This window comes from Pocillopora verrucosa, chromosome 1 (genome assembly GCF_036669915.1).
Source record: "Pocillopora verrucosa isolate sample1 chromosome 1, ASM3666991v2, whole genome shotgun sequence".
NCBI lineage: Eukaryota > Metazoa > Cnidaria > Anthozoa > Scleractinia > Pocilloporidae > Pocillopora > Pocillopora verrucosa.
Window position 1 is genome coordinate 10,759,184 of NC_089312.1, and position 26,605 is coordinate 10,785,788.

At 39.8% G+C, this 26,605-nt stretch overlaps 2 protein-coding genes across 2 annotated transcripts in view; one reads left to right on the top strand and one right to left on the bottom strand.

The window, feature by feature from the left end:
• LOC131774776 (fibrocystin-L) overlaps positions 1-26,605 on the bottom strand; it is a 46,928-nt gene that overhangs the window by 16,480 nt on the left and 3,843 nt on the right. Inside the window, exons 6-39 of the mRNA XM_059090859.2 lie at positions 21,891-21,978; positions 21,439-21,492; positions 21,232-21,305; positions 20,924-21,034; positions 20,706-20,816; positions 20,068-20,166; positions 19,680-19,918; positions 18,956-19,207; positions 18,565-18,649; positions 18,185-18,457; positions 17,483-17,814; positions 16,876-17,164; positions 16,478-16,777; positions 15,777-16,054; positions 14,353-15,436; positions 14,021-14,085; positions 13,040-13,649; positions 11,885-12,699; positions 11,089-11,764; positions 10,058-10,636; positions 9,132-9,611; positions 8,268-8,561; positions 8,043-8,193; positions 6,814-7,337; positions 5,966-6,293; positions 5,309-5,546; positions 4,458-4,635; positions 4,106-4,357; positions 3,508-3,693; positions 2,912-3,218; positions 2,472-2,689; positions 1,698-2,045; positions 731-1,345; positions 2-160 (exon numbers count right to left, since the gene is read on the bottom strand). Of these exons, the coding sequence (XP_058946842.2) occupies positions 2-160; positions 731-1,345; positions 1,698-2,045; positions 2,472-2,689; positions 2,912-3,218; positions 3,508-3,693; positions 4,106-4,357; positions 4,458-4,635; positions 5,309-5,546; positions 5,966-6,293; positions 6,814-7,337; positions 8,043-8,193; positions 8,268-8,561; positions 9,132-9,611; positions 10,058-10,636; positions 11,089-11,764; positions 11,885-12,699; positions 13,040-13,649; positions 14,021-14,085; positions 14,353-15,436; positions 15,777-16,054; positions 16,478-16,777; positions 16,876-17,164; positions 17,483-17,814; positions 18,185-18,457; positions 18,565-18,649; positions 18,956-19,207; positions 19,680-19,918; positions 20,068-20,166; positions 20,706-20,816; positions 20,924-21,034; positions 21,232-21,305; positions 21,439-21,492; positions 21,891-21,978 (10,692 nt within the window). The remainder of the gene's footprint in view (position 1; positions 161-730; positions 1,346-1,697; positions 2,046-2,471; positions 2,690-2,911; positions 3,219-3,507; positions 3,694-4,105; positions 4,358-4,457; positions 4,636-5,308; positions 5,547-5,965; positions 6,294-6,813; positions 7,338-8,042; positions 8,194-8,267; positions 8,562-9,131; positions 9,612-10,057; positions 10,637-11,088; positions 11,765-11,884; positions 12,700-13,039; positions 13,650-14,020; positions 14,086-14,352; positions 15,437-15,776; positions 16,055-16,477; positions 16,778-16,875; positions 17,165-17,482; positions 17,815-18,184; positions 18,458-18,564; positions 18,650-18,955; positions 19,208-19,679; positions 19,919-20,067; positions 20,167-20,705; positions 20,817-20,923; positions 21,035-21,231; positions 21,306-21,438; positions 21,493-21,890; positions 21,979-26,605) is intronic.
• LOC131774775 (hemagglutinin/amebocyte aggregation factor-like) lies at positions 23,231-25,349 on the top strand. Its single transcript, XM_059090858.2, has 5 exons — positions 23,231-23,321; positions 23,581-23,730; positions 23,908-24,127; positions 24,526-24,675; positions 25,184-25,349. The coding sequence occupies exons 2-5, from the start codon at positions 23,586-23,588 to the stop codon at positions 25,230-25,232; spliced, it is 564 nt and encodes a 187-aa protein (XP_058946841.2). The 5' UTR covers positions 23,231-23,321; positions 23,581-23,585; the 3' UTR covers positions 25,233-25,349.

The following is a 26,605-nucleotide window of genomic DNA, read 5'->3' on the forward strand; positions in this document are numbered from 1 at the left end:
CCTAGCTTGCTGCATTTGTATCCATTCCATGCTGCATTCCATGAGCAAAAATTCTGTGCATGCGTCCCTCGCACAATTCCATGACGCGGTGCCACGACAGATGCGTTCAACCGCGAACCGTCTGGTGACGTGAGTAAGGCTCGAGGCATGCGGTAATCCCCTGAAGTAGTACGGAAGACTAACATTTAAATGGTAATGTGCATTGAAAGCCTTTTTGTTTCTCAAGTAAAAAATAGTTCTAACTTCAAACTAGACTTTACATGATACCAAGTACAGATCAAGTAACTGGAATCAGGTTTTCTCAGTCGATTTGCCAAATTCAACTTTGTCTCAGGAGGGTTACGAACAAGTCTCTGACGGGAAATTCTAGAATCCCATAACACAACCTATAGTGTCCGAAACAGCTACAAAAATCAAAACAATTGTCTACACTTTGTTTTCTAAAGGACATATTTACGACATGACGTATAAATGGCTCAATTCAGGCCAAAACTTACCTAAAATACCAGATTATTTCAGGCAACAATAACCTGGCGCAAAAATATTTTAATCCCCCTTTTGTTGCTTATCGGAAGGACAGGTCTCTAAAAAATTCTCTCGTTAGAGCGCAACTTCCTTCATCTTAACTACACAACAGCATTTTAGGAGTTATACACGGTAAGGTTCTATTGACAATAGTACAACACAAAAATCGTAACCGATAAAACTTTGTTGCACAATGATGAATTACCCAGTCCTCTCCGCGGATCTCCGTTCCACTCATAATCAGCCTTGGAAATGACACTTCCGCCGGATGTACCAGTTAGGGTTCCGTCAAAATCCTTAATCAAAACATGCTTAGCTCCATCGCAGTCCATATCGATACAGTCAGAGGGGTTTATCCAGGCGATATTTGAGGGTGGTATGTAAATCAACTTATCGTTATCAACATTTTGTAAGGAAATGCCGCGTGCTTCGACGGGATGGAATGCATCTGGGGACTTTGGATTGGTGGTGAATACGACACTGTCACGACCACACTGGGTTCCAAAATAAGAAAATCCAACGTTATTTAGTCTTACAACTCCCCTTATTGCTGGATAAGCGTTAATGCCGTGCCAGGCTTTCTCAGGAGCCAGACCGGGTCCTGATGTAAATGTTGAGAGCATAAAACCAGTGTTACCGCCTCCTCTGTAGCGCGGCGCGCGAACTTGCTTGGTGATATGAGAGTTTCGAGGCGCTATCGAGTCACTAGCACAGTCAAAACTTGGACTGGTGCCGACTATTAGAACTCGATCAAGATGAACAAACTTGTCAGCGGTCACGTGGGAGAGTGCAGGTGGTCTCCAAACATTTATGAGGATTCCTGGTAATGGAAAATATCAATACTGAACGAACATAATGGAATTTCAACAAAAATGCAAATGTTACATAGAATTTACTGACTGCGTCGTATTATGAGTGGTACGATTTGTTTTGGGCTAAAACATATGAAAAAAAATCAGTCATTTCTTCAAAACTGTCTTTTCTTAATAAAACTTGTTTCAGATCAGCTTTCATTTCACAGGTATTGATCCTTAAGTCCTGCCAGAATTACTCCAAAAAAGAAGTTTCTGTTAGGCTAGCATCTTTAAAAGTTACACTTGAAAAAAAGAGGTATGAGATAAATGCAGTAACATCTAGCCTGCTAAACAAACGAATGTTGATAAGTTCGTTACCTATATTATTATCCACCACAACAGTATCCTGTAAAATAACTCGTGACGTTGGGAAACCAAACACGCCAAAATCCCAGCTTTTCCAAACGACAAAATTAGCAATCTTTAAACATTCAGGCAGACCGTCAGAGTAGCCAATATGTATCCCGTGTAGAGTTGTGTGAACAGTGTTACTCTCCCAGCTTCCACCAGGGCTGTCACTGTAGCAGGTCTCTCCCCTGATGTGGAACCCAATCCTTTCACTGCCCGCTGCAGCGTTATCTCGGAGGACGATTGAAGAGGCCTTACTGATGTCAAATGACGCGTGCCAGAGTTTATTGTTAACTTCATGTCTCCCTTTGTAAGTTGCTGCAATATAGAGGAAGTTCATGTCACACTAAGTTTTCTACAAGTTGAGGTGTCTTATTAATCAAATCTAACGACATTTTATGCTCGAAAACTTAACCAAAATTTATAGTCAGTTGCTGTTAATTCGAGAACCTTTCAAGAAAAATTTTGAGATTACTTTACAAAGGCACTTGAAGCAGCTATATCTTTACAACTACCGCAGGTACTTTCAAATTTTTGAGGGAATGGATATTGTGGTAAAGCCAACTTCACCGGATCTTCGAATGTGAGTCTGATAAAAAAAGGAAAGGTATGAATGTAAGGAAATAACAGCTTTTCTCACGCGGTAATATCAAATGGACTAACCACCTTGCGATAATATCAAACCACTCAATTTAAGTTTCACCTTTGCTCACTGTAAACAGGTTAATCGGTTACTCGATATACCTGGTGAAACGCTCAACACGGCCAAGTTACGAAGAACCTTGTTATTTGTTCCCCAGACTCTCACGGATGAGCCAACTGTGTGATGAATTACGTTATCGACGACAGTTAACTCGTGTGTTCCAAATACACCAATGGCGGTGTTAAACCCATCATGGAATGAATTACCCCGGATGTAGGATGACTTAAGATTGCCAACATCGAGGAGTGCCAGACAATATCTACAAAAGGAAATAAAATGTACTTATCCTGTCTTAGGTAATAAATTAATTGCACAAGCAGGCGTTTAACGCATATTGTTATTATATGTTCTGCTGGATGGCAAAGGCATGTTACGCACAACCATATGTTTCCGGTTTTTGAATCGCTCTTAAAGTCCTGCTACACGTTGAGGCAAAATTGGCTCGTGAACCATCACCTTTAAATCATCTCCATTCTTTTACCTGGGATCAAAATAGTCATTCCATCCTTCCTGACCACAATGATGAAACTCCACATTCTCCATGCGAACTCTCCTGTTAGATGAAACCATGTCATGAAACGAACTAATCAACACGCGACTACCGAACGACTGTTTATCAAGCACATAGCCAGCGTCATCAGCGCCCTTGATCACAATGTTTCTGGTCAGCAGACCCACTTCAGCGACAAGAGAATAGTTCCAAGTTCCTGTGCTATACGACTCCGCGAGGTGTTTATATTTAAGGGTGTTGTTCAGCTGAAGGGTCTTCCGATCAGGATAGACATAAACTGGAAAGGGAAAAGAAACCGTAATTATTTCCCGGAATTAAAATTTCAGGGTCATTCCATAATTGCACGAGATATTTCAAAATCAAGGCTTCATTCTAAATTTTTTCGCAGATGCAATGAAGACCGTTTATTCTCCATCTTAAAACGTGAAAACGGATTGAAACTAAGTTTGTTACAAAAATTGAGGTAAAGTTAAGAGTCAGATTTTTATTCGTGCCTCTTCCACTCTTTAAGAGTCCTTAAAAGAAAGATAAGAAAAAGTCGGAAGCAAAAACAACAGTTCCCTTACCTATGGTATGGATTTCTGTGTCGTAAGGTTCATAGGAGGTTGGCGCAATCACAATCTTTTCCCCTGGTTTCCAGTCCACCTCCTTTTTTACATAAATTATGCTGTTTCCTGGGTCAGCAGTTTTGCTCAGACATGTCCAGTACACTGTTCTGTTTAGACCGTGCATTTCCAGATTCCCAAAAATAGCTTAATAAGAGGAGTTATAAGAAAATTTAGTTAAAAAGTAGGATTTAAATAAGAATTTTCTCATTTGATTTATGATACCGGCAGGATTTCATGGAATAGGAAGACAAACGAATAAAAAAATTGATGGACAAAAGTTGTTTTTTTCGCTCTGAGGCACGCCCTATAAGGCAATATCCTCCGTTGTATTTGGTTGAATTTTAATAAACAGTGCACCAATGAAAACTAATAACTACATTGGAGTATTAAGGTCTCATGAAGCAACGTGCGGCCTGCCGACTTCATCTTCTGAAGAAGACTAGCAATATGCAGTTGAAAACTTCACGATCCATAGAGAAAGTGAATAAAATGGTGAGACAAACGGTGATACTCTATCATTAATCAAATAGAGAATGGCTTGTTCATCAAAACTTACCAAGAGCTTTGGAGCCGACGTTAGGACCGCCTTGAACTGGAATGTCTGGAGTATCCCAATTTCCGTTTAGGTTTATAACAACATTGCCTATCATTGGTTGATCTTCCCATCCAATAATAAGGTTTCCTCCTTCACCAATCACAATGTAAGTTGCATTAAGAACAAAGTCCATATAAGGCTCCAACTCTAAGGTACCGTATACGAAAAGTTTACTCATATAGGGAAGTTCGGTATCCGCTACCATCCACCAGTCTAAATCAGACGGAAATCAACAACCAAGAAAATATGTTTATTTTCTCATTTTGATGATGAGGTCACTTTCAATGAGACTTTCAAGTTTTATGTCACTTACGTTGTTGGATAATGACATTATCACCATCGTGTGGCAGCTGTTTGTTGTAGCCTCCATATCCAGGATCTGTTCCGTACCAGGCCTCCGGGTCTGACCATCGCAGATATTCAAGGGGACGTTTCTCAGGGGGCGGAGGTGGAATGGGTTTGATACAGTCCTTAAAAAAGCAGCGGTAAACCTGTGAAAGTAAAGCGTTGCTTTGAAGCTTTTGTATCGAAGGAACACTTCCCTTTGCAGAGAAGAAATAATATTCAAATTTAGCCGAGCTTTAAACCAGAGTTCTCATTGTAACTCAAGTTATTTTAAGTTGAATTCGCGAGTGCTCAAATTACAAAAATTATTATTAGCTTAAAGATCCCAAGTAAGTTTAAACGAATAACATTCTAGTAAGGGGTGGTGGCTTACCTGCACCAGTCTCATACGTAAAAAATTGTCTGATTTCAAATTAACATAATTCAGGAGGGAGGATTTTTTCCCTCCCTCGTTATTTCTTAGCGTCTTTCATTTTCAAAGATAAAATTGGCACTAAAGTCCCCCTGAAACGCTTTTTAATTGATGTTTGAACAGGTAAGGATAAGTTGAATCTTAATCAGAGAAGCGGTGTAAAGATCTGTTTGTTTTGTGAATTGTTGGCTTAAATCTCTCAACGAGATTGACGATCCGTTTTCATCTTCTTCAGTATTAATCATTTTCGGTCTTCATTGGTTAGCCCTTATTTCTTTGATGTTCTTTACTTAAGCAGACAATCAGTTTAAGTTTTCCTCATTTCTAAAGATAATTCTTTGACGCAAAATGTCACCAAATTTACTTGTGATAAAACATTGAAAATAAACAATAACTAATAAACTCACGTGCATTCCTATATCTATGTTTGTGGCTCCCACTCCCAACCCTCCCTTCCCTGACACAATATATGTCAGTGTCTTGGTTTCATTGTTGTAGAACCAGTCACCATTTGACGCATTCGGAGACGGTAAACTGCTGGACATGTTGATATACCTTCCAGTTGTTGAAATCATATCTGGAAGCTGCTTCATGGGGTGAGTCATCCAGACGTAGTCTTGGGCACCAAATTCGTAGAATACAGCGCTACGGGTTCAAAATTGGTAAAACATTTTCAGAAAATGAAATTATTTAAAACATTATTAGCATGGAAAAATTTTGACTTACCTCTCTCTTACGCTAGCGTTGGTTTATTGACAGGAGTCGTCAAAGGGAATTTAAAACATTTTTATGGGACAAGGATGGAAACATCGTCACTGGCTATTAATCGCGCAAAAATAAAACATTTTACAATACTTGACAATTATAAGTTTGATGAAGTACAACAGAAAAGCAACTATTTCGAATTACCGGGGAGAGGTGGGCGAGTGGGTTTATAAGTCAAAACTAACATCATTTTTCCCCTCTCATAATTATTTTTCTCTCACTGCTCTAACACACGTGGACCTCATCATAGAATAATCAGTTTCATCGAAGTCTGTTATCTAAAATATTTGTTCATTTACCTGTACGAAATGTTGGTGAGTTGAGGAGCGTTGTCAAAACTAAAATTATAGTTTTGGCCGAGAATAATAGTCGACATCCAACCTTGATCGTGAGTGAGCCTCATGAACCTCCAGGGGACATAACTGGTTCCGTGTTCATTGGATAGGAGAGCGTCACGATAGAGCAGGGAACTAGGAAGCGGATTGTTCCATGCCATCCGGCGGAAACGTATGGTCGAGTCACATATACTTCCGGAAACGCGGCTTACACTCGCGGCGGGAGACTGGGAACAGTGCTTCGGGGGAAGATTGGGATTTGATGGAAGAATGCTTCCGCCACCAGATAAGCCTGTTGTAAACAAGAAATGGTGATATGTTACACCCGATGATTCACCATGAGTTGCACTCCATAAGGCAATAAGGAATGAATTTTGTTTGTTAAAATAATAAAAGATAAACACTTTACAGTGTCAACAAAACCTCGACAAACCTTATTCGCGTCGATCATATTGTTATTGCCTTCGACGATCATACAAAATAATCGAGAAAATGATCCTTTCTCATCATTCAAGCAAATGTAATGACAAATTCGTAACAAACACGATCCCCTAAGTACTATCACAGGACCTTTCATGGAAAAGCAAATGACAAGACGGGTAAGGTCTGTTGAAAGTCAAGCGAGTTGCTCCAAGAGAAAATAACTGGACATCAATCTCTTTTGGTTGCACCTAATAGCGTCCCTGGAGAACTACATAAACGCTTCTTTACTCTGTTATAATTAAAGGCGGGAGTAGATGGCTGAGCAATCTGTTTTAAAAATTAACCTTTTCAAACAGACACAAAGATCTGTATTACGTTCACGTCCTTACCTGTTAATGTACCATCCAGATCTTCAAATACAGCTTCGTGCTCCCATTTGAAGGCTGCCTTATTAGGTGCACCAACAAAGCGAATTTGCTCAAATCGCGTGGTAAAACCTCCCTGCCTAGCTTCACAAAATGAGCATGCGCGCAGAGCAGCGCAAGAGGGCGAATCAAAATTTACAAACGTGGTTCCAGAAACAGTGAGGTGCGAAGACTGTGGAGTTACGATCCCTCCCAGAGTGCAGGCACTAGGACCTTCGCTTACAGCACTGTGTCCCACCACAAGGGAGTCTTTCACTAAGGGTCCATTGTCACCCCAAGGAGCATTCAGATCGGTAAACTCCAGTCCAGCCTCAGAGTTGTCTATCACTGTGAAGTTGATTGTCTGAATGGCTCCTCCACTTGTGACTTCGAAACCTTTAAGGTTGTTGTATGCCAGCAACGTGAAGAACTTGGCTGGTTCTGGTATTGAAGAATCGCAACTGCCTCCACGCATCGGAAAGTATTCTTTGAAGATCCACAAACCATATCTGAAAGAATGAGGTATGATAGACAGATATTTAGATAGGCCCAGTTTCGCTATTTTTTTTTGTCTTCTAACGAGCGTGGTACAAAAAAAAAATTGTAAGTCTGCTTAGAAATCTATCCTCAGATCTTCGGCTTTTAGTGCTCCTTTGTGGAAAAGGATCGGAATGTCAGTGCGGAGGTTTAAGGATCAATTCCTCACGGAATTCAGAATTTTTTTTCTCTGTCCCGCCCCCGTGACAAGACAAAAAAAACAACAACCTTTGTCAGAAGAGCGTGTGTGAAAGAGCCCCTAGCCCGCGAGCGATTCCAAAGTTCAATGTCTCAAAATTCTAATGAGTATGCGTGTCACGCGTCACGCCTAACATCCTAACGTGAGAACCTTCTTAATGTGTTATTTCTCATCTACTGACCAAATTACATCCTTGATTCATCATCTCCAGATTCTTTTTCCTATGAATTTACTCAATCACCGAGTTTTTTTCAAAGACATACTAGTAGGTAGAGGCGTAAAAGGTCCTCGAGCTCATGATCTGAGGACAGTTGCAATTTTCGGTGAGTATTAGTATTCACCATGGCTGGTAAAATTGAAAAATAAGAAAAAATTTAATGATCACCTTCAATTTGATTGAATGATCCACTACGTTACTTGAAGTGAATGTGAGCATGTCTACCATCCAGCCTTATAAAAAGAATATAGCAAAAATTACCTTCCGAACGAATGAGCAGTGTTATTCTGGAACTCCCCCAGAGGTGATTTCTTTGGACAGACTGAGGTGGTGAATGAAGGTCCCCCAGGGAAGTTGGGCAAGTTGTACCAAAAGCCATGGTGGCTTCCACTAGCCGCGGCATTGTGACGAACTGGAAACAAGAAAAACGTAAATTCAACAAATTCACAGGCAAGAACATTTTCTCAAGGATTCTTTTAAACTTACCGGTATTATTCGGGTTTGTAACCCAGAATGTAGCTGGTGTGACATCAGTTATGAGAAGTGTGCTAGAGGTCTGGACAAAGACTCCAAGGTTATACTGTATCGTGTTTCCAGTTTCTATTCCATCCTCAATGAAGAATGCGTGACCCATAACATGGTAAGCAACATTATGTTCGACAAGTAATCCAGTCACGCCATGAATTGTCACTGCTCGGTTGAAGGTGTGATGTATTGAACAGCCACGGACGTAAGAGCCGGAGACGTTTCCACTAAGGTGGAAATGAATAGGGTAGCGACCTGGAAGGTAAAAACAAGCCATGTTACAAGTGATACTTTACATCACCTGATTACGTCATTAAAGCAATAACTATGAAAGCTACTCGGAAATTACTCTGCCTTACCAATTCAAAGATAATTCATAAGTAGGGACAAGGAGGCTTTATATCCCTTGCTTTTAGATTAAATTTGCATTTAAATAGTTAATTCCCAGTGAACTGTGGAGAAAGAGACCCCGAAGAACACAAGAAATCAATCACCTTGCGAGCACAACCCAATCCATTTGAGATCTGGTTGTTCTCTTATCTGAACCTAAGCCAGAGACTTTTGAGACTGAGGCTCTAATCATTGCACCAAATCAGACGAACTAAGAACAGCATAGGGTATAACTTTACACATCTGATCGACAGAAGCTTGTAAAGTGTTTCTTACCGAATGATAATTAGACTTGACTCGTTTCCCGTCATCAACATTCGTTAAATATTTTAAGGTGGTCTTACATTACGAACGTCGGTTCACACAAACGCTCTGTACTTAATTTCAGAAACGACATTCACCAACTATACCATCGAAAGAAAGACTAACTCATACCCAGTCCAAAGGCCTGTCCAGCTTTACGGACCTCCACGTAAGATATTCTACCAGTTACTAATCCCTCACTTTGCATCCTTGCGTTAATCATAATTTGCGACCCAAACTGCTCGCTTCCCATTGACTTTCCATAGCGTCCCTGGTAACAAGTTTGTACAGCAAAGAGGCCTGGATCGAATCCTTCGGGACATTCCGGAATTTTCTCAGTCCATTCGTCGTTTTCTGAGCCTTCAACGACGACGTTTCGAGTTAAAAGTCCCACCTCAGCACGCGTTTCTATTGTTCTTCCAGCGATGGTTTGAACAATAGATATGTGCTTATGTTTTACAGGTGGGGCAATGCCAATAGTACGTCCATCAGCTGACAAGTTCGTAATGTTAAACTCTTCGTTTTCACGCTGAGTACGACTTGTAGAGGCAAGAACTATTTGGTCACCGATCTTCCATGTCACAGAGTGCTTTAGAATCAGCTGAGTATCACCTACAGTAAGACAAAATGAGTTTATGACAAGGGCGCAATCGCATCGATTGGTCGTAACTCACTTTTAATTGCCAAGAGTAAATTACCTAGGACCTCTAGGCATTTGGTCTCGAAAAAACACTGAAAGCAGGCTAGAATCGAAAGCTTACTGAGAATTAAAAGAACTCATTTAATGAGAGAAGTAACATATTCATGCTTGTATAACTTATAAACCCATAAAATCTTAATGGAAGTGTATGATTGAAAGTCGTAGCAAGAATACTTTCAAATAAAATTGAATAATCTAAAATTTAATTCATTTGGCTTCTGAAAAACACCATGTTATCTACTTATGTAATGTGCTTTATGGCAGTTTCAGTTTGAAAAGGAGTTTTTGAGGCATTTAATTGTTATGTTTGACTGAGTTTGCATAAAGGTAAAGTTTTCTTCGGGTTTTTCTTACAAACCTGGAAGAGCAGTCTCAGCTAAATTTGTCCACGTGATGGGCACGACTTTCCCATGTAGATCCAAAGTCCCTTCTCTCACTGCCAAGACTTTAGTTCCAAATATGGGCAACCTCTTATTGTGCAAATGACCATGCAGTATAATCTTGGCTTTATGTTCAAATGGTTTGGTCTCAGTTCCAACTTGCAATTTTCCACCGTCAACAACCAAAATCTTTTCAGAATTTAATGCAATGTTCTTCTCATCAAAAATCAGCTCTCCTCTTATTACTAAAAAAGAGAAAACTGGAGTGTCCACATCGAGAAGAATCGTCTGTCCTGCGGGAATAACAACACCATCTCCTTTGCCTGGCGGGTTTTTGTATCCCCATGTATAAGGCGACGACCAGACATCGATGTACTGAAAATCTGCTTGGTCTTGAGTTGCCATTCCTTTTCCGTCCACCTCCACTCGTACTTTTGTTTCTATTGTTCCTTTCCGTGGTCCTGTTGTACAGCGGATTTCAGTTTTAGTGAAGTAGGTCATTTTGCAGGGAATTCCCGCAATGAAGACTTTATTTCCGTCTTTATTTGGACTAAATCCTATCGGGAAGAGAAAAAATAGTGAGTTATACGCAGCTAGGTTTTCATATCGTGTGTTGAGTTGATGTTTCTGTCCAGCTCTGCAAACGATTTTTTTTTTTCGATTCTTGGACAAAGAGAATCAGGACGATTGGTTGGGATATCTGCATAACGGACCTCAATAACATATAGAAAATCAAGAAAATGTCAAATCCCATAGTACGGAGACGATTTCCAAATCACTAACAAGATCAAGTTTCAGATCGTAACGAATTATCGAAGATAGTTTCATAAGCAAACTAATTAAAGGAATACACCTATTCAAAAAAATCTGCAATTAGCCATGCTTGACCTGGATGAGTCGAGCGAGGATTTTTCTCAACCTCTCCTTATTTAGGTTGATATATCTTTTTTTGGGGATATCATTGTGTTAGCAGTATAAAATAACCCACTTGTGTAGCGTTTCCACTTACCATTTCCCAGTATGGTTAACTGGACTCCACCACCTGTCCCACCACGAGACGGACTCACTGACGTAATACGTGAGGTGAGAGTTTCTCGATATGCAAAAAAACCTGACTTTGATGACGAAACCTCATTTTTTCCTACGACACTTACTGAACAGTTGATATTAGGGCTGCCTGTTTGTCCTGTATACGATGGAACTTCGCAATAAATCTCGTTCAGTGAGCTGTTAACAACCACACAAACATTGTCGCAGATTCTCACCACTGTGGATGAGTCAAACCCATGTCCTTTGATGGACACAATCCTACCACCTCCAAGTCCGGAGTCATTAGGCGAAATACTGTCCAAGGATATTTCATAAATAAACGTCACTGGTTTTAAATTAGGATAAGCAGCAAGTCCTTTGCCTTTAACATGAAGTTTAACACTGTAGATCCCTGCAGGACTGTTACCCAGTGTGCATGTCACATGTGTTTCACTGGTGCTCACAACATTGCAGGAGACGTTTGCAATGGTCAAGTGCATGTAAGCTGTATTTGAAGAGAAGCCAGCCCCATAGATGCTGACCGTCTGTCCTCCATTTCCAAGAGCTGGTGATACTGACTTGACATAGGGAGTGATAAATGTTCGGAATGCATAACGGAGACGAGGAAAAGTAATGGAGTTTGCTTTTACTATGACCTGTGGCGTAACATTGAAAGATTTTGCATGATGCATCTCTTATTTTCAGTATTTTTTATCTATTAAGGTTAAAAATACTGTGCACGGACATATTCTTTCGCTTGAAGAAAAATAGCATACCTCGTAAGATCCTGGGTCGTGATTAGAGGTCCTACAGACGACTTCCGATGACGTCACTCGTTCAACACTGCAGTAGTTAGTCCCAATCTTCACAATTGTGCGACCAGCGGTAGGATCAAACCCGCTCCCTTTGATTGACAATTCTGTACTGCCCATGATACTTCCCTCTGTCGGTGTTATACTCGACACTACAGCAAGGCTGTCAATCAAATTTGGAGCTCCGGCCTCAAACATAGCAAAGCCTTGTGTTCCGTGGCGAATTTTCAAATCATGCTTCCCTGCCACAACAGGGCCAACTCGACAAGATGCCGCGAACTGCGACGAGGACGTCACGATACACGGGGTTTTCCCGATCTTTATTTCCAAATCTGAAGCTCCGCTTGGAAGACCAGAACCATATATACGAATAATATTTTCGTCTCCGACTATAACCGAAGGGATCACTGAATCTATTCGTGCGGTTTTTGCATCTGAGTAAGTGAAGGTACAGCTAGAACCACAATTGCTTTCCATTCCATTGACTTTAACCACGACGGGTAGCACCTGTGAAGCTTTTCCGGCAGCTGTTTGACATTTGAGCTGGGTGTAGCTTGATGTTAAAATCTGGCATGGTACTGCGCCCACTTGCACCTCAGGGACGGGAGAGAAACCATCTCCGGTGATGGTCAGAATGGAGCCACCCATCATGGAACCTACCTGTGGAAATACAGTCTGTATTCTTGGCTGAAGAGTAAATGAAGCGTTTTTTCCGTTCTCTACTTTAATGACGGCAATTCCTCTGTTATTTACACGTAGATAAACACTATGCGGTGAACCTGGGAAAAGATACGAGTGATTAGTGGTTGCCAATAAAGAGTTTTCAGTTTGATCGAATAATACTAAACCACAAAATCGTGTTAATTACCTGTCAAAAAATAAATTCCCCACACAATAGATGGTTTAGAACCATTATTCGAGAGTTATTCGAGCTTTAGATTTAAATTCTCGTTGGTGTCAGTGGTTCACGTTTCGCCAACATAACCTGAAGTAATCATCAGAATCAAGCAAGGAGTTTCTAAACAACCCAACTGACTAATACTTCTATAAACGTATAACTTCCTACTCAGTTCTGCAGTTGACATTCGTTTCTAATTAAGAACAACGGTCCCATCTAACCTGAACTCAACTGATTTCCAGATGTCACCAGGCAGGTTATTTTATCTTCAGCAGAACTTTGAATCGTACAATAACTAGAACCAATTTTGACCTCATTCTGGCAATTAATGAGTCCAAATCCTTTGCCTGTCAAGGTAAGAAGTGTCGAGCTGGTTCCGCTGTTCGGGCTTATTGAAGTCACTTCCGGTGTACTACACTTCCAGAATTTGAAACTAAACGAAGACTGGTTGCTTGGTAACGGGTCTGTTGGGGTGCAATGTGGTATGGCATTTATCACACCTGACTGACAATCAGAGGAACCAGCGACCGGGAAATTAAAAACCGACGAGTTATATGGAGCCAAAACTCCTCCAACTTGCACCTTGACTTCCATAGACTTACTCTTGAAATCATTGACAACAATTTTTCCTTTCATGACAATAGCTCCATATGGGTCTACTGCTCCACTTGAATAAAAGTACGTTCCAGGTAAGTTAAACTTTTGAGTGAAGTGGCCGCTCCCACTGCGCGAGCTCTTAAACCCTTTCCCGTCATACACAGCGCTAGAAGCGTCACTAGTTTGTTGTACACCATAACTCAATCCTGACAGCTCGGGACTAGTCCACTGCCACTGAGGGTTGAATCAGAGTTGTATCAATATCTCGAAATCAATTTTTATGCTTTTCAAAATTCGCTCGGCAGTATTGGCTATGAGTCGTGATCACTATAGTTGCACTGGAGGTGTTTTAGTTCATAATTTCTTAAATACTACAATTAACAATTTACCCTTCCTCTCTTGATATAAATTTAGAAATTCTACCTTGCAGCTGTTATAAATTATGTTCTACCCTTGGGCTGATCAGGTTTTCTCGATTTTGTAATCTCTTGCATCCTCTGACTGTTGGTCAACTCCGTTTGAAGCTGTAGAATTTCCCTAAGTTTAGACGTTTCATTATCAGCAGAAACATTATTTAGTGGAATCTCTGAACGACTTTTCGTTACCTTAACAAAGTCACCAGCGTTGATCGTAATCGTCTGTGGATTCCAGGCGTATCCAATTCCGTACTCTGCCAAACAAGAATAAATTTAATTTAATTCAAAGGTTGACCGTTGTCAGATTAACACCAACTTTCGTAACAACTGATTCACAGTTCTCTTTCACGGCATATCCCTCAAAATGCTTAACGCACACTTAATAAGACGATAAATCTGCAATCATCAGGGCTACATGGATCTAACGAGTAGATGTAAAAAGATCTCCCACTGATATAAAATGCACCCATCGTCAAGTTATTAGGCAAATCCATTAAAAGCAAACAGCAGAGTTCACTTACCAGGATGAAGTCCTATGTTGTCTACATAGTGAGTAACAGATGAAGCGTCAGTCTTACAGAGTATTTCCGTATTTCTGCTCGACAAAACTTTACAAGGAACGTCGCCAATATTTACTGAAATAACTGAAGCATTGTCACTGAAGCCACGGCCAACCACAGTTAGGACAGTTCCTCCAAAGATCGAGCCATGCGAAGGAGATACACCAGTCACTTCTAATACGTATTTAAACTTGGGAGGCCTGAAACCCATAGTTGCATCAACCGCACAGCCCTTTCCGTCTACACAAATGAGAACGTCATATGTCCCTGGAGCATTTGCGGGAGTGGTGCATTTTATCAGAAAGTTTGAATACAAACTCACGTCACATGGACGAGAACCTATTGTAATGGTCCCTTTTTGAACCCCAAATCCACTACCCTGAATAAAAATTTCTGCACCGCCACTGACACCACCCTCTACAATACTCATCGATGAAATTAGAGGGGTGACTCCTGAGTCGTACCAGAAAGCATTTGACAATGTTCCAATTTTTCCATCGATAGCGACAGTGATGCTGGCGTTACTTACATCGTGGGGTGTCGTGACACAGGATATTTCGGTCAGGTTAACGCTGAGTATGCTACAAACAGAACCACCGATTGTCACACTACCATTTTCTAGCATCAAACCAAATCCATCACCTGCTATAACAACATATGTTCCTCCTCCAATACTTCCTTTGTTTGGCTTTATCCCGCTCACATGAACTTCGTAAGTAAAGCGGATCTGTCCACTTACGTGCTTGGCAAAACCCTGATTTCCAATTTTAACAAAAACATCGTGCGATCCACCGGACGACTGGCCTGCGGTGCACTTAATGGTGGTTTCACTGATACTTGTCACGTGACAGGGAGCTTCACCAATAGTGACATTGACTTCCTGTGCATTGGTAGTGAAACCATTTCCGGTTAATGTTATTAGCGTTCCTCTAGTTCCGCGTTGTGGAGATATTGAAGAAAGAGATGGAGTAATCGAAGAAGAAAATGTGAAAGAACAATTTGTATTGAAACAGCTTGACGGAATGTTGTTAAACGTAACTGTCACCTAGAAATAAAACAAGCTCACTGTCAGTCATGAAATGGCATCTGGCTACCTCTTCTTACAATGTCAGTAATGCGTGTTTCTAAACTTATGCCGAGTTCAATAAAATCAGTCATATGCTTTACATTTTGCCCTTCATCTCCTGAGAAACCAATATGGTTTGCTGTTTGTTGATTAACTTTCACACTTACAGAAATTTTGCTCAAAGCCTTTTTATCAAAGTTTGATAAAAAATGTCACCTGATCCACTCAAAAACTAGCCTGACTGGCTTTTTCCTCACTAAATGCTCGTGGCAAGCTTTTTGGGCTTCTGGTTTCTTTCCTGTTTAGAACTAGTGCTTACCTGAGGCTTTCTTTCAGCTACACGCAGCATATCACCGGGGATCGGCCTTAAAAACAATCCTCCGTCATCTATTGTAACAGCTTTGATTGACACATTGTTTCCTGTCAGGCCGTTTCCATCGACTACTAAAGCAGGCTGATCTCCTCCTGTGGTCGCCCATTCTATCGTCCAAGAATACGACGCACATGTCCCAAAACCACTGACGCTGACCTTACCGATATTAAAATTGCTTTCCAGAGTGGACTTGAGTTGCTCTGCCGATATGTTAGCAGGAATGCCTGACGAAAGAGACGGATAAGACAGAGGGCAAACGGAATACTTTCAACGTAAGAGTTACCGCAGGAAACAGAATGTTTATCACACATCATAAAAAAACGGAGATACTATGAGTGCCCTGATTTGGTCAAAAGCCTATCCTTTATTGCACAAGTAAATCGCTTGCCTCCGGCTCGTAATTTACGAATTTTCTTCGCGTTCTTCCAACGCCCGCTTAGGTTGTTACGCCGTTTAACTGATAGATGGATTTTGCAATCAGTTTCATCAGAATTATAAAGTGATCAATAGACCAAATCAGACTACAAAACTGCCGCACAGTAGACAAAAATCGATCGTAAAGCTAACACGTAAGACAACAAACATCGAATTAATTATCAACTAGTCCTTAAAACTAATTATAGGATAGAAAACAAGTACACAATTACCTGTTACTCGATAATTTTCAAGGAAGATGTCGAAAGTCCCTCCCACTGGAGGAGTAGCAGCTTGACCACGTGACACAGACATGCTTGTGTCCCCAGTGGAGTTAGTCGGTCTGAATACCGCCTGGTTAGATGTGGTGTTACCACTGACCAAAATTGCATCTGCAATCTGCAGTAGCTCAATACCAGTTCCGCATGATGAAGGAGTCATCGAGACAGACCAAGCACTCGGTCCAAGACTCCGCACATCCACGGATTCTATGATGTTTCCCCCTGGTTCGGCAGGGTGAAGAAGTCTTTGTACTAAAGTAGAAAATGAAGAAAGCATACTTCATAGTCTTTCTTACCATTCCTTAAAATAAAAACGTCGCTAAAGTAATTGATAAACCACTCAAATTTACCTAATACTGGCTCACTCCATATGAAAACGTCGTCGATTGAAATATCCGCTTCCAATTCACGAGACACCTTGACAACCTCAATGTATATCTTATAACGTAAATCAGCCTTTACATTTGTATCAAGTAAAACCCTATCATGAACATTCATACACAGTTGATGCCATTTTCCATCCGAGATAGTCATAATGCTGTACTTCCTCCAGGACTGTCGATCAGCGCCAAACTTGTCCGTGTATGATATCCGGAAACTGATAAAGTCTTTCATCTTTCCTTTATATGAAAAACAGAGCTGCCGAAAGATAAGTCAGATTTATACACTTGTGGAGAACTCAGACTACAAAATGACATCAAAGGCTGGTTCACACTATGTCACAAGCAAAAGAATGGACTTAAGGCAAGAAAATTTTATGTGCGAACCGACAGAGGTGGAAAGAAAGCCTTTTGGTTCCTTTGCTCAAAGATCCTACAGATGAAACTGTAGCAACCATGTAGGACTTGGTTTTAACCAGCCATGTTTACCATTTTACCTATTTTTCGTCGCAGCCACATCCAAGAAGAGTGTTTCTTAAATTTCAAGTTTAGTGGTAAAAAAAAGCCAGATACGTACTTGTTTATACCGAGCAACTTCGTAGCCCTGTAAGACTCTCCCGAATTTGTCCTTAGTCTGGCCAGCTAAAAAAATATACTTGGGATTCTTCAAAGAAAACCGACCGCAATTTGCTGTTGGTTTTAACACTCGTTCACCGTATTCAGGGCCCAAGGACGGAATTTCAAAACCGTTATAATAATAGGCACGGTCTGGAGGTGTCTGATAGCTACAGTGCCAGCCAATCATATCTAGGAGCTGTTGTTTGACGTCATTTTCTGTTGCATTCACATGGATGTTTTTTGATATTCTTCCAGCGAGAGTAAGCTTCCAGAAGTAGTTACCCGGGACACCTAAGAGAAATGGAAATGGACTCACTAATTAACAATATCATATTGTAGTAGACTCGTAGGTAGAGAAGACTGGATACGAGGATGGATCGAGGCGGGGTGTCATGGAAAGGCGAAAGAAAAAATTCGGCTTTTGTTTACCCTAATCATATCTCCTTTAAAATCTCAATCAAACTCAGGTAAAAAAGTTTCGAAATTTCTGCAAATAAAAACAAACAAGAAAGAAGAATTGAAAGAATAAAACAGGGCTCATTGAGTCCAATTTACTTGGATACTTAAGAATGTTTTTGCAGTCTTAGATGACAGCCTTAAAATTTGTTGACAGTAAGGTCTTCAACTTGATGCCATAGTTATGAGACGTTCCAGTGCTTACCTTTCTGTAATCGTGTGATATTAACCCAGGTCACATTGGATCGTAACATCTTTGTGTTTTCGGGATCCTTGAAGAGAAAAGTAACTCGGTAGAAAGTGAACTTGTTGCTGGCAACTAGTTCAGTTACATTAACTTTTCCTTGTTTCCTGATAGTTGTGAGATTGTTAATTGCGCGCTGAAACGTTTCAGCGGTCATAATGTTCAGCGGCAATGGAGCAGTATTGTCTCCATCGTAACTTAGAAAAAATACTTCCTCACGAAGTGTGTTATTTCCTGAAAGAAAAGAAATAATTATCAGGAATATTCATAATATAACTAAGCAAAGCTGATTCTTTGTATCAACTAAATACGTCCATCAAGCGCGTTTTTAACCAGCTTACCTTTGGTTTGGTTACAAGACATGATGATATTCACGACCTGCACCTCAAACAACTTCCCGTCATCCCAGCTGGTAATGTTAATCACCTGGAAAGGAACAAAGTATAGAAGTCAGAAATTAAAAGCACTGTGCCATTGCAGTAAGCTAAGTTCAGATTTAGAGCAATAGGCCATTTTACAGTTGTGTGCTTAGTTGCCAAGCCTTTGATTTGGAGTGAGGCTGAAGGTGACCTTGTTGTGATAGAGACCAGTATCTAGTTAGCATGATAACAAAGTAATTTGCATTTGAAAAGCAGCAAGGTTTGTATCATAACAAGGTCACCCTTAGCCTCATTCCTGTTCAAAGGCTTGGCAACCAAGCTCACAACTGTAAAATGGACTATTATGTCTTACTTGTTTCTCCGGGCGTTTCACTGACTTCAAGTCAATTTGCTGCTTCTCATTTACTGCCAAGCCAGTTTGTGAGTTCACGTGACGCGTGTTCTGGATTTTGACTCCGATCATTACATGTGACTTTCCGCTACCCTGCACATGAACAGCTTCCAAGTAATAATGCTGACCTTTTCTCAGAGAGATTACCGCCGACTTCTGCTCTGGAAATTCAGACCAACTGGCTGACGGCTTGAAACAGGACGCAATTTTCGTCTAAAGAAAAGATACGAAATCATGGTGTACAATCATGAAACGTTGAAATAATTTTAACCCTTTCCAAGGACTTCCGGTACTGCATGAGTCTAAATCAAGTTGATCTTAAGACACAAAACTTTAAGGTTGTCTGATTTTCGATCACAAAAAATGGGATGGAAATGGCACATAAATAAAACTCAATCAATAAGCTTCTAGCTTTTGTATTTTACAAGCGTCTCCATATAACTTTCGTGAAATAACTGGAATAATTAATTTTGTGGCAATTAACTGGCATTTAAACTCCAGTACAGTATGCTGAAGGTATTTTTATTAAGCAACAAAAGAAAAAAGATCACCGGGCAGTAGACCTCGAGAGATTTCCAGAACATCCATCTTCGTAGCTTTAGAGGATACAACCTTCTTTACTTACTTATTTATTTATTTACATAATTTTTATCAATTTCATTTAATTATTTATTTATTTATTTACCTTAGCCTTGGAAGATTCGTTAATACTGAGGTACAACTCGGCCCTATGATTAGTTTGGATAAAAAAAGTGTAGTTATTGTCCGATGGTGGCACAAAGAAGCCTCGCAGTCGGTCACTGAATGATGTTGAACTTGCTTCGGGTAACACTTCAGAAGCCATTTTTCTCAGTCCTCCTCCGTATCCTGATACGGAAAACGAACTAGTATGGTTCCACACTTCACGTAATAGGCCACGATTCCCTGTGAAGTTAGGTCAAAATGATGTTTGTAAACGCCCTTGGGTGGCTATTGAGACTGGGATACCTTTCATATATTATTGTACCCTCAGTGTGGATACAAAAAAGGCTTCATTGTGACGTGCGGATCACAATTTAGGTAAAATTTCTCACCTGCGTAAAACTCAACGTTATCTGCCGTAGATTGAAGGGCCTCATTTGTCTGACATTTGATGATGTCTTTTTCTATTGATTGTATTTCACAAGGTACCCCTGATGAACACAACAAAATGGGGAGGTGAACGGATATAACACAAAATCTAATTCGCGTCGCATGCTGGAAGGAAAAAGTCTTTCTGGCTGCTGAAAGGAGTTACGTCAGAGTCTGTGCATCTTCACGAAGTTAGCCTTGCTTTTTACGGTTTAGTCCTTTCATCCAAATTTTCTATACGACATATATTTCATGAGAATTGACAAACTAGGACGGAATTGGTTCCCTTTTTTTTTTTTTTTTTAGTTTACTGAACGAACGAGTAGAACGCGGCACGAGCGTTGATGAAAACAGGGTCGCAAGGGTTGACACCACTGCCTTTGAAACCTACTCATGCCATTAGTGTGTTCTTCGCTGTTGAGATCGCATCGAGCTAGAGGGTAATCCAAGAGTGTATAGAGTGTATAGTACTCACTCCAAGCCCCTCCCCTCCCCTTCCATTTTCAGAGCGACTTTAGCGACATTCAATTCCCCAAGGCCAATCAGACGACCCAACAACCTTCGACTCATAAATGCATATGAATACACACGTCAAGAGTACCTGCTACTTCAACTGAAACCTTATTAGCGGTCTCATCAAAACCTTTGCCTTTTATTGTAAGAACTGTTCCTCCCGCTGTGCTGCCAACAGCCGGGCTGACATGAATAACATCTGAAAATGGAAATTTAAAGTCATCTTGATATTAGTTTCACTATCAATTTTTTAGCATTCTTTCCCATATGAAGTCAGAATCTTTTTCATTAGGTCATTTATCGTACCTGCATGAGTTTGGAAAAGGTAAAGTTTGTCCTGGGAGTCAACTGAAATGACATCTTTAGACATCCGGGATCGGCCATAACCGGACACCAAGAAGGAAGCTCTTTCCGATCCTGCAAGAAAGGGAAATAACCTTTAATTATATTTTTTCTTTAAACTGATCATATTTCTTTCTACAAGACAACGGCGGTAAAATTTAAGTAACAAACCATTATTATTTGGATGTGGGCATGCCTTCCATATCATTGTCTATGAAGCCCATTCTTCCGGTTTTCGCGTTCCTGAGAGTATTGGTAAAAATAATTCTTACCTATCATTGGTGAAACAGGTTTACATTTTATGTAACCCGTCTTGGCGTTTTGGTCTTCTATTTTCATTCCATACCTAAACGTTCAAGAAAGAAAAAAAACAAACACCTTTTCAAACTTTTATTCAGTACTTCACAACTCAGTATGAGACATCTATGTGAAATCATACACATCCTGATTTAAAGCTTGGACGTGCACGGTTAACTTACAGTTGGTCTGTTTCTGGATCTTTCGCCTCACACAAATGCGCACCTGCAAAAATCCTGCAAGGAAAAATAAAAACACGGTTAAAAAGTTAAGGATCGGATGTGCCTGACAGATAAAAAATTAAATACTCAAAGTAGAGAGCATGGATACATCTAAATCACTTCGAATTTTCATTGATAACAAGAAATCCTGCCTTAAACACTCAACCATAAATGTTTTTTAGTGAGTGTTATGAAATCATTTAAATGACTCGTTTAAATTTAATCCATTGAGAGGAACCTTGGCATACTGCGCAATGTCTTTTTCTGTCATTTTTCGGTTCTGGAACAAAGTAGCTCGGTGCCTTTTTGCTAGCGTCTAAATTAAAATAATTTTATATAGTTAAATAATGCAGATGCACTTCACCGCGGTACGGAGTCTAGTAGTAAAAGCCTACTTTGAGCTCCGTCTGTACCTTTCAATTGAGGGTAACTCTGGGTCAAAGCTCTCTGTTTCAATAACTTGATCTGTAAACATCCTTCCACAAATTTTCAAAAGTGATCCTGTCGTGAAACAGTAAATTTCGAATATTCCTGTGAGTTGTAATGAAAATACCTTTACGGTAAATTAGAACACGATTTGATCGGTATAGGAACAGAAATTTCGAATACAAGTATTTACTTATCAAATCGCCAATAAATATAATTTACAATATACCAATTGTTTATTTCATTAAAGAAACAGCTTAAAAATATCGGACTTTCATTGGTTCTGGGAAAAAAATATTTAACTTTAACAGAAACATTGTCCCAAACGGAAATTTTATTTATACTCTTATCAGTGTAAAGTCTAAGACATCACTTCTTTCAGGGGCTGTTCTTGTTAAACAAAGAGGACTTGATTCTTTCGGATTAATACCGACATTTTTTACTTAGCAACCCTCTTCAACAGAATTCAGTGGCACACCGTTAAAAACGGCTTCTGTTGCTGTTTAGTAGGAGCATCGTTTAAACTGTTTTTCGTGTAAGCGTTTTTTTTTAAGGACTTGAATGGGTTTATTGAAAAATTTTAATTGTTCCAAGTATTGGGAAAAGTACATGCGACCACACGCAAAGCAGGATATTACAATTAGTTCAGTCATAACTCCTAAATACAATGAAAGCCATTTTGTAAACTGATAATTTAAACAAAACAATTTCTACTAGTTTGCTCTGTTTTTGATCGATGACATGTATCATGATTATCTATTTTTGAGAGCTTTGAAATGGCATTAATGTCATCACCTACCGCTGAAACTATTTGAAACTACGCCGAAAGCAACAATTATTGCAGCTCAATAAAATACAAGCATTTTGCATGCATCTTCAATCTTGACTCTGACAGTTACGGTCAAGACAATGTGTGGGACAAAGTAACACGGACAGAATTGTTTTTTTTTCCTAAATTTGGGTGCTACCTCCTGTAGAGAATTGCGGTAGCATACATTCACTTGTTTATCTAGTTTTGTAAACAATTATGGCCACACGGGTAGGGGAAAGAAATTGGAGGAAAAATTAGTCTCAACGAGTTTTGACGTTCACCGAATATTGTGCAAAGAAAAAATTTCACGAATCCAGGGCAATTATAACATATAATTCTACAATTAAAGTTTGAATCTCATTTCTCTTTTTTTATTGGGAGGGTTCTATGGTTTTCACTCCTAATGCGATTAAATACTTGCTACTTGCCATTATATTACTATGGGAGCTGTAAACATTGTTTTTTGTGGACAGTTTCGGTTGGCACGTTACAGAAATAATAAATTGATGAAAAGTTCTACGTATTCAGGGGCCGGCTTTCCAGTAGAGCACTGGTGTTTCTATTAAGAAGAACAGAAGAGAATATAAGGAGTTCAAAAGTCACACAGGTAACTCACCGAAACATCGTCGTTGTTAACAGGGACTTAAAATGGATATATTACTATAAAGTAAAAATTGAACGCTCACCAAAAATGTCTAGAGCTAAAAAAGGTTATGAAAGGGGAGAGCGCAAATTGTAATGGGACAAATTTAATGATATGGCAAAATTGAATTTTAACGATGAAGCTTGATTGGAACGCTTTTTTCTCCACCTTTCCACACTAAAATCGGATTTTAAAGGCATCGTTGATATTTTAACTGTTCTAGGGAGTATGTCGACAACGATTCGTATCTCTACGTTCTTAGCAGTCTTTGCCATTTTCTTTGGCCAATCGATGTCTTGCGACTCTTCTCTGCCATCGGGTAAGGACTGGGCTAACGATTGGGACTTGCCGATGAATTTCGAGTGCGAAAACGGTGAGCAGAAACTTTTTCTTCGTATTTTAGCCATTTCTCGTCCGTGTTTATTGGCATATAACTTCCTCCAGAATGGGAATGTGAGGTTGAAGCCAGTGTTCGGTCTTTTTATTCATCTTGTTTTATTTCAAACCGAAGAACTTAAGTTCATTCTAATGTCACTTCACACGTATGCAGGCAACGCAATCACTTCGCTGTACAGTTTCTGGCTGGGCTGTAAAAATGATCGCGTCTGGAGCTTGGAATGTGGTGCTGTTGGGAAATTCAACAACGAGAAAAAGTGTTCGCTGACCGCGGAAGTAAATGAGTGGGATGGGCCACTGTTCAAAATGTGCGATGGCAACGGCTATGTGGGCGGATTGTCCAGCGTACATGACAACGGCAAGGAGGACCGAAGGCAAGTATAAACGCCAAGATTTTATCACAAAGGCCAAATGACCTCATGGGGTCTCACCACTACCCACCCCTTTTTGGAAAGAAAGGGGGAGACCTTGGTTTAGGCTGGTAAAGTGTCTAACGAATTTCAGCAGACTACGAATTAACAAGATGGGACAAAGGTTAAGGGAGGTAAGAGCCTGGAAACGAGGAATTACGTCACACGATGGTGACACACTAGCGGATAGAAATCAGAACCTAAATGTTTTTGATGAATAATTGATAAGAGGAATTGTAGCATACCCCAGTGGGTTTTATATTGGTCGGCTTCAGCTGGTTGAAGTATTTAACGCGGAGTTTTATCGCGTGCTGGCATAGTTTAGACTGTTTATCATCAATTATTTCACTGCAATCGTACAGGTTCAAGGTTCTATGTTGTAAGTCACCCAATCACCGAACAACTGATTGCTACACCCAGATCTTGAATGACTTCCGAGCTGTTATAGATTACACGGTGCCAGAAGAACATGTGATAGTTGGGTTCTACAGCTATCACCGAAACGATAAAGAGTATGTATAATTTTCAGAGCCAATTCCTCATTTAGTTTATGCTTATGGTGCTATTGATTGTTAAGTGCGATCAATTTCGACTCTACTTCATGGTATTCAACATTTTTAAAGGTAAAAAAGCACAGTTCTAACCAAGCTCTCACGTCAGCAGCAGTCTGAAAAGTTCATAAAAAAGAGTCTAAATAGGTTTAACCGTTAGCCGTGAAACAGCATATTATTTAGCCGTTAGGCGTAAAAATTGGCAGTTTTTAGCCGTTAGTTGTAAAAAGGGTTAACTGTTAAAATTCTTCTTTTATTTGCAATGAAAAGAAGTTAAACAATCTTTAACCGTAGATTTACCAAAATCAGTTTTAACCGTTAGCCGTAAAAGCAATCGCCACATTAAGACCCTCAAGCCAGAACGTATTTTTTCTTGACGATAAAAGAGTTGTTTAATTATGTTGTCTTTACAAAGTACGAACTCAGTGGTTACCACTGGCCATAAACTTTTCATTTTTATGAATTTCAGGGACCGTGCTTGGCAGGCCCGTGTTTGCCGTGTGCGAAAGATACGCTGAGCATGTTAATCGACGATCAAGGCAATTGACAAGACGTCATGAATTATAAGACATTGGTGCAGGGATCAAGGATGAATAAAGTGTAGGGTTTCCTCGAAACAGAAAAATAAAAGTATTCTAAAGGAACCAGTTTCTCGTTCTCGTTCTCCTTTCTTTTAAATAGTAATTCGCTTGATAATCATAGTAATCCAATTTACAAAGATACTCTTTCGAAACCGAACTACCTTTCTCGTAGTCTAGTGAAATGCCTACTTACGGTTGTTTAATGGGGTGGGCTTTCAACCATCAAGTGAGCAAAAATTTATCGATCGTACAACCGTGAAAAATTCTCGATTTTTGTATCTAAACGTAAATAAACCCAGTCACTGGCTAGCAGGCAATTTGGAGACTAAGATTTTTTTCTGTCTCGAAGTTGAAATATGAGTAAACTTATGGCAAACTTGTAGTTGTAAAGGTATTTTAAAAAAAAAGACGTGTTTTGTGTGACGTACCAACACGGCCTTCATTATAGATATAAATCTTTGTGCATTTCTTTCCTCCTCTGCAAGACAACAACGTGAATTGACCAAACTTTGCGTTGTCTGGAAAACGTCAACGAGGACGGCTAATTTTTTAAATTTCTATATCCAATTTAACGCTGTATTCCACATTCAATTTCGAGATAGTTTTGGCAGCGAAAAACAAACTAAATTGCTATAGAGCATCACGAGATTTATTGGTAAAATATAATTTCATTTTTTAACCGACGTTGTCCACGGCGTCGCCGTCGTCGTTTCTGAAACTCCGTATTACCAGCTGAAGCAAGCATGTAATTCTTTGTGGTTCTTTTGGGGAATATCCAAGTTGAATTTGCCATCGTAAAAGCTCTCGATAAACTTTCATTCCGAAAAATTTTCCATCAAATGGCCCTTACTTTAATAATCGAAACGTTCTATTCTTAACCACCAACTGTCAAATAACCTGTCTCTTTAAAATACTCCGGAATTGCTGAAGTAGCACAGGTTAGAGATGCTGTGTTTAGTACGAGCTTCACTGACTGTGAGTCACCAACAACGTTTTCACGGACTTACTATAAAGCCTGTACCATTAGGAGTCCTTCGTGCATGTAAATGATTGGTACGATAACTGGTCACCAGGCTAAACTCAACGGGAAAGAAAATTATCCAGTAAATAAACCGAAAAGTGTTTCAATAGAAAGCGAAAAGAAAAATGTAATGCTTGGTCATTGAATCATATGTAGTATTTGTTCGAGTTCAGTCCCTCACACCACTGCAGCAAAATCTTCAAGTTGTCCTATTTTATGAAATAACTTGATATTTGGGTCAAATAAACGACCCTCTTTGCTAAATAACCTGAAATTTAGGTCAAATGTA

What these genes read in the sequence shown, in the direction of transcription:
- LOC131774775 (XM_059090858.2), top strand. Translation starts at nt 23,586, where the DNA reads ATGTCGACAACGATTCGTATCTCTACGTTCTTAGCAGTCTTTGCCATT. An exon ending in AACGGCAAGGAGGACCGAAG is followed by an intron (nt 24,128 to 24,525) that starts GCAAGTATAAAC and finishes GCAATCGTACAG; the next exon opens with GTTCAAGGTTCTATGTTGTA. An exon ending in TATCACCGAAACGATAAAGA is followed by an intron (nt 24,676 to 25,183) that starts GTATGTATAATT and finishes TATGAATTTCAG; the next exon opens with GGACCGTGCTTGGCAGGCCC.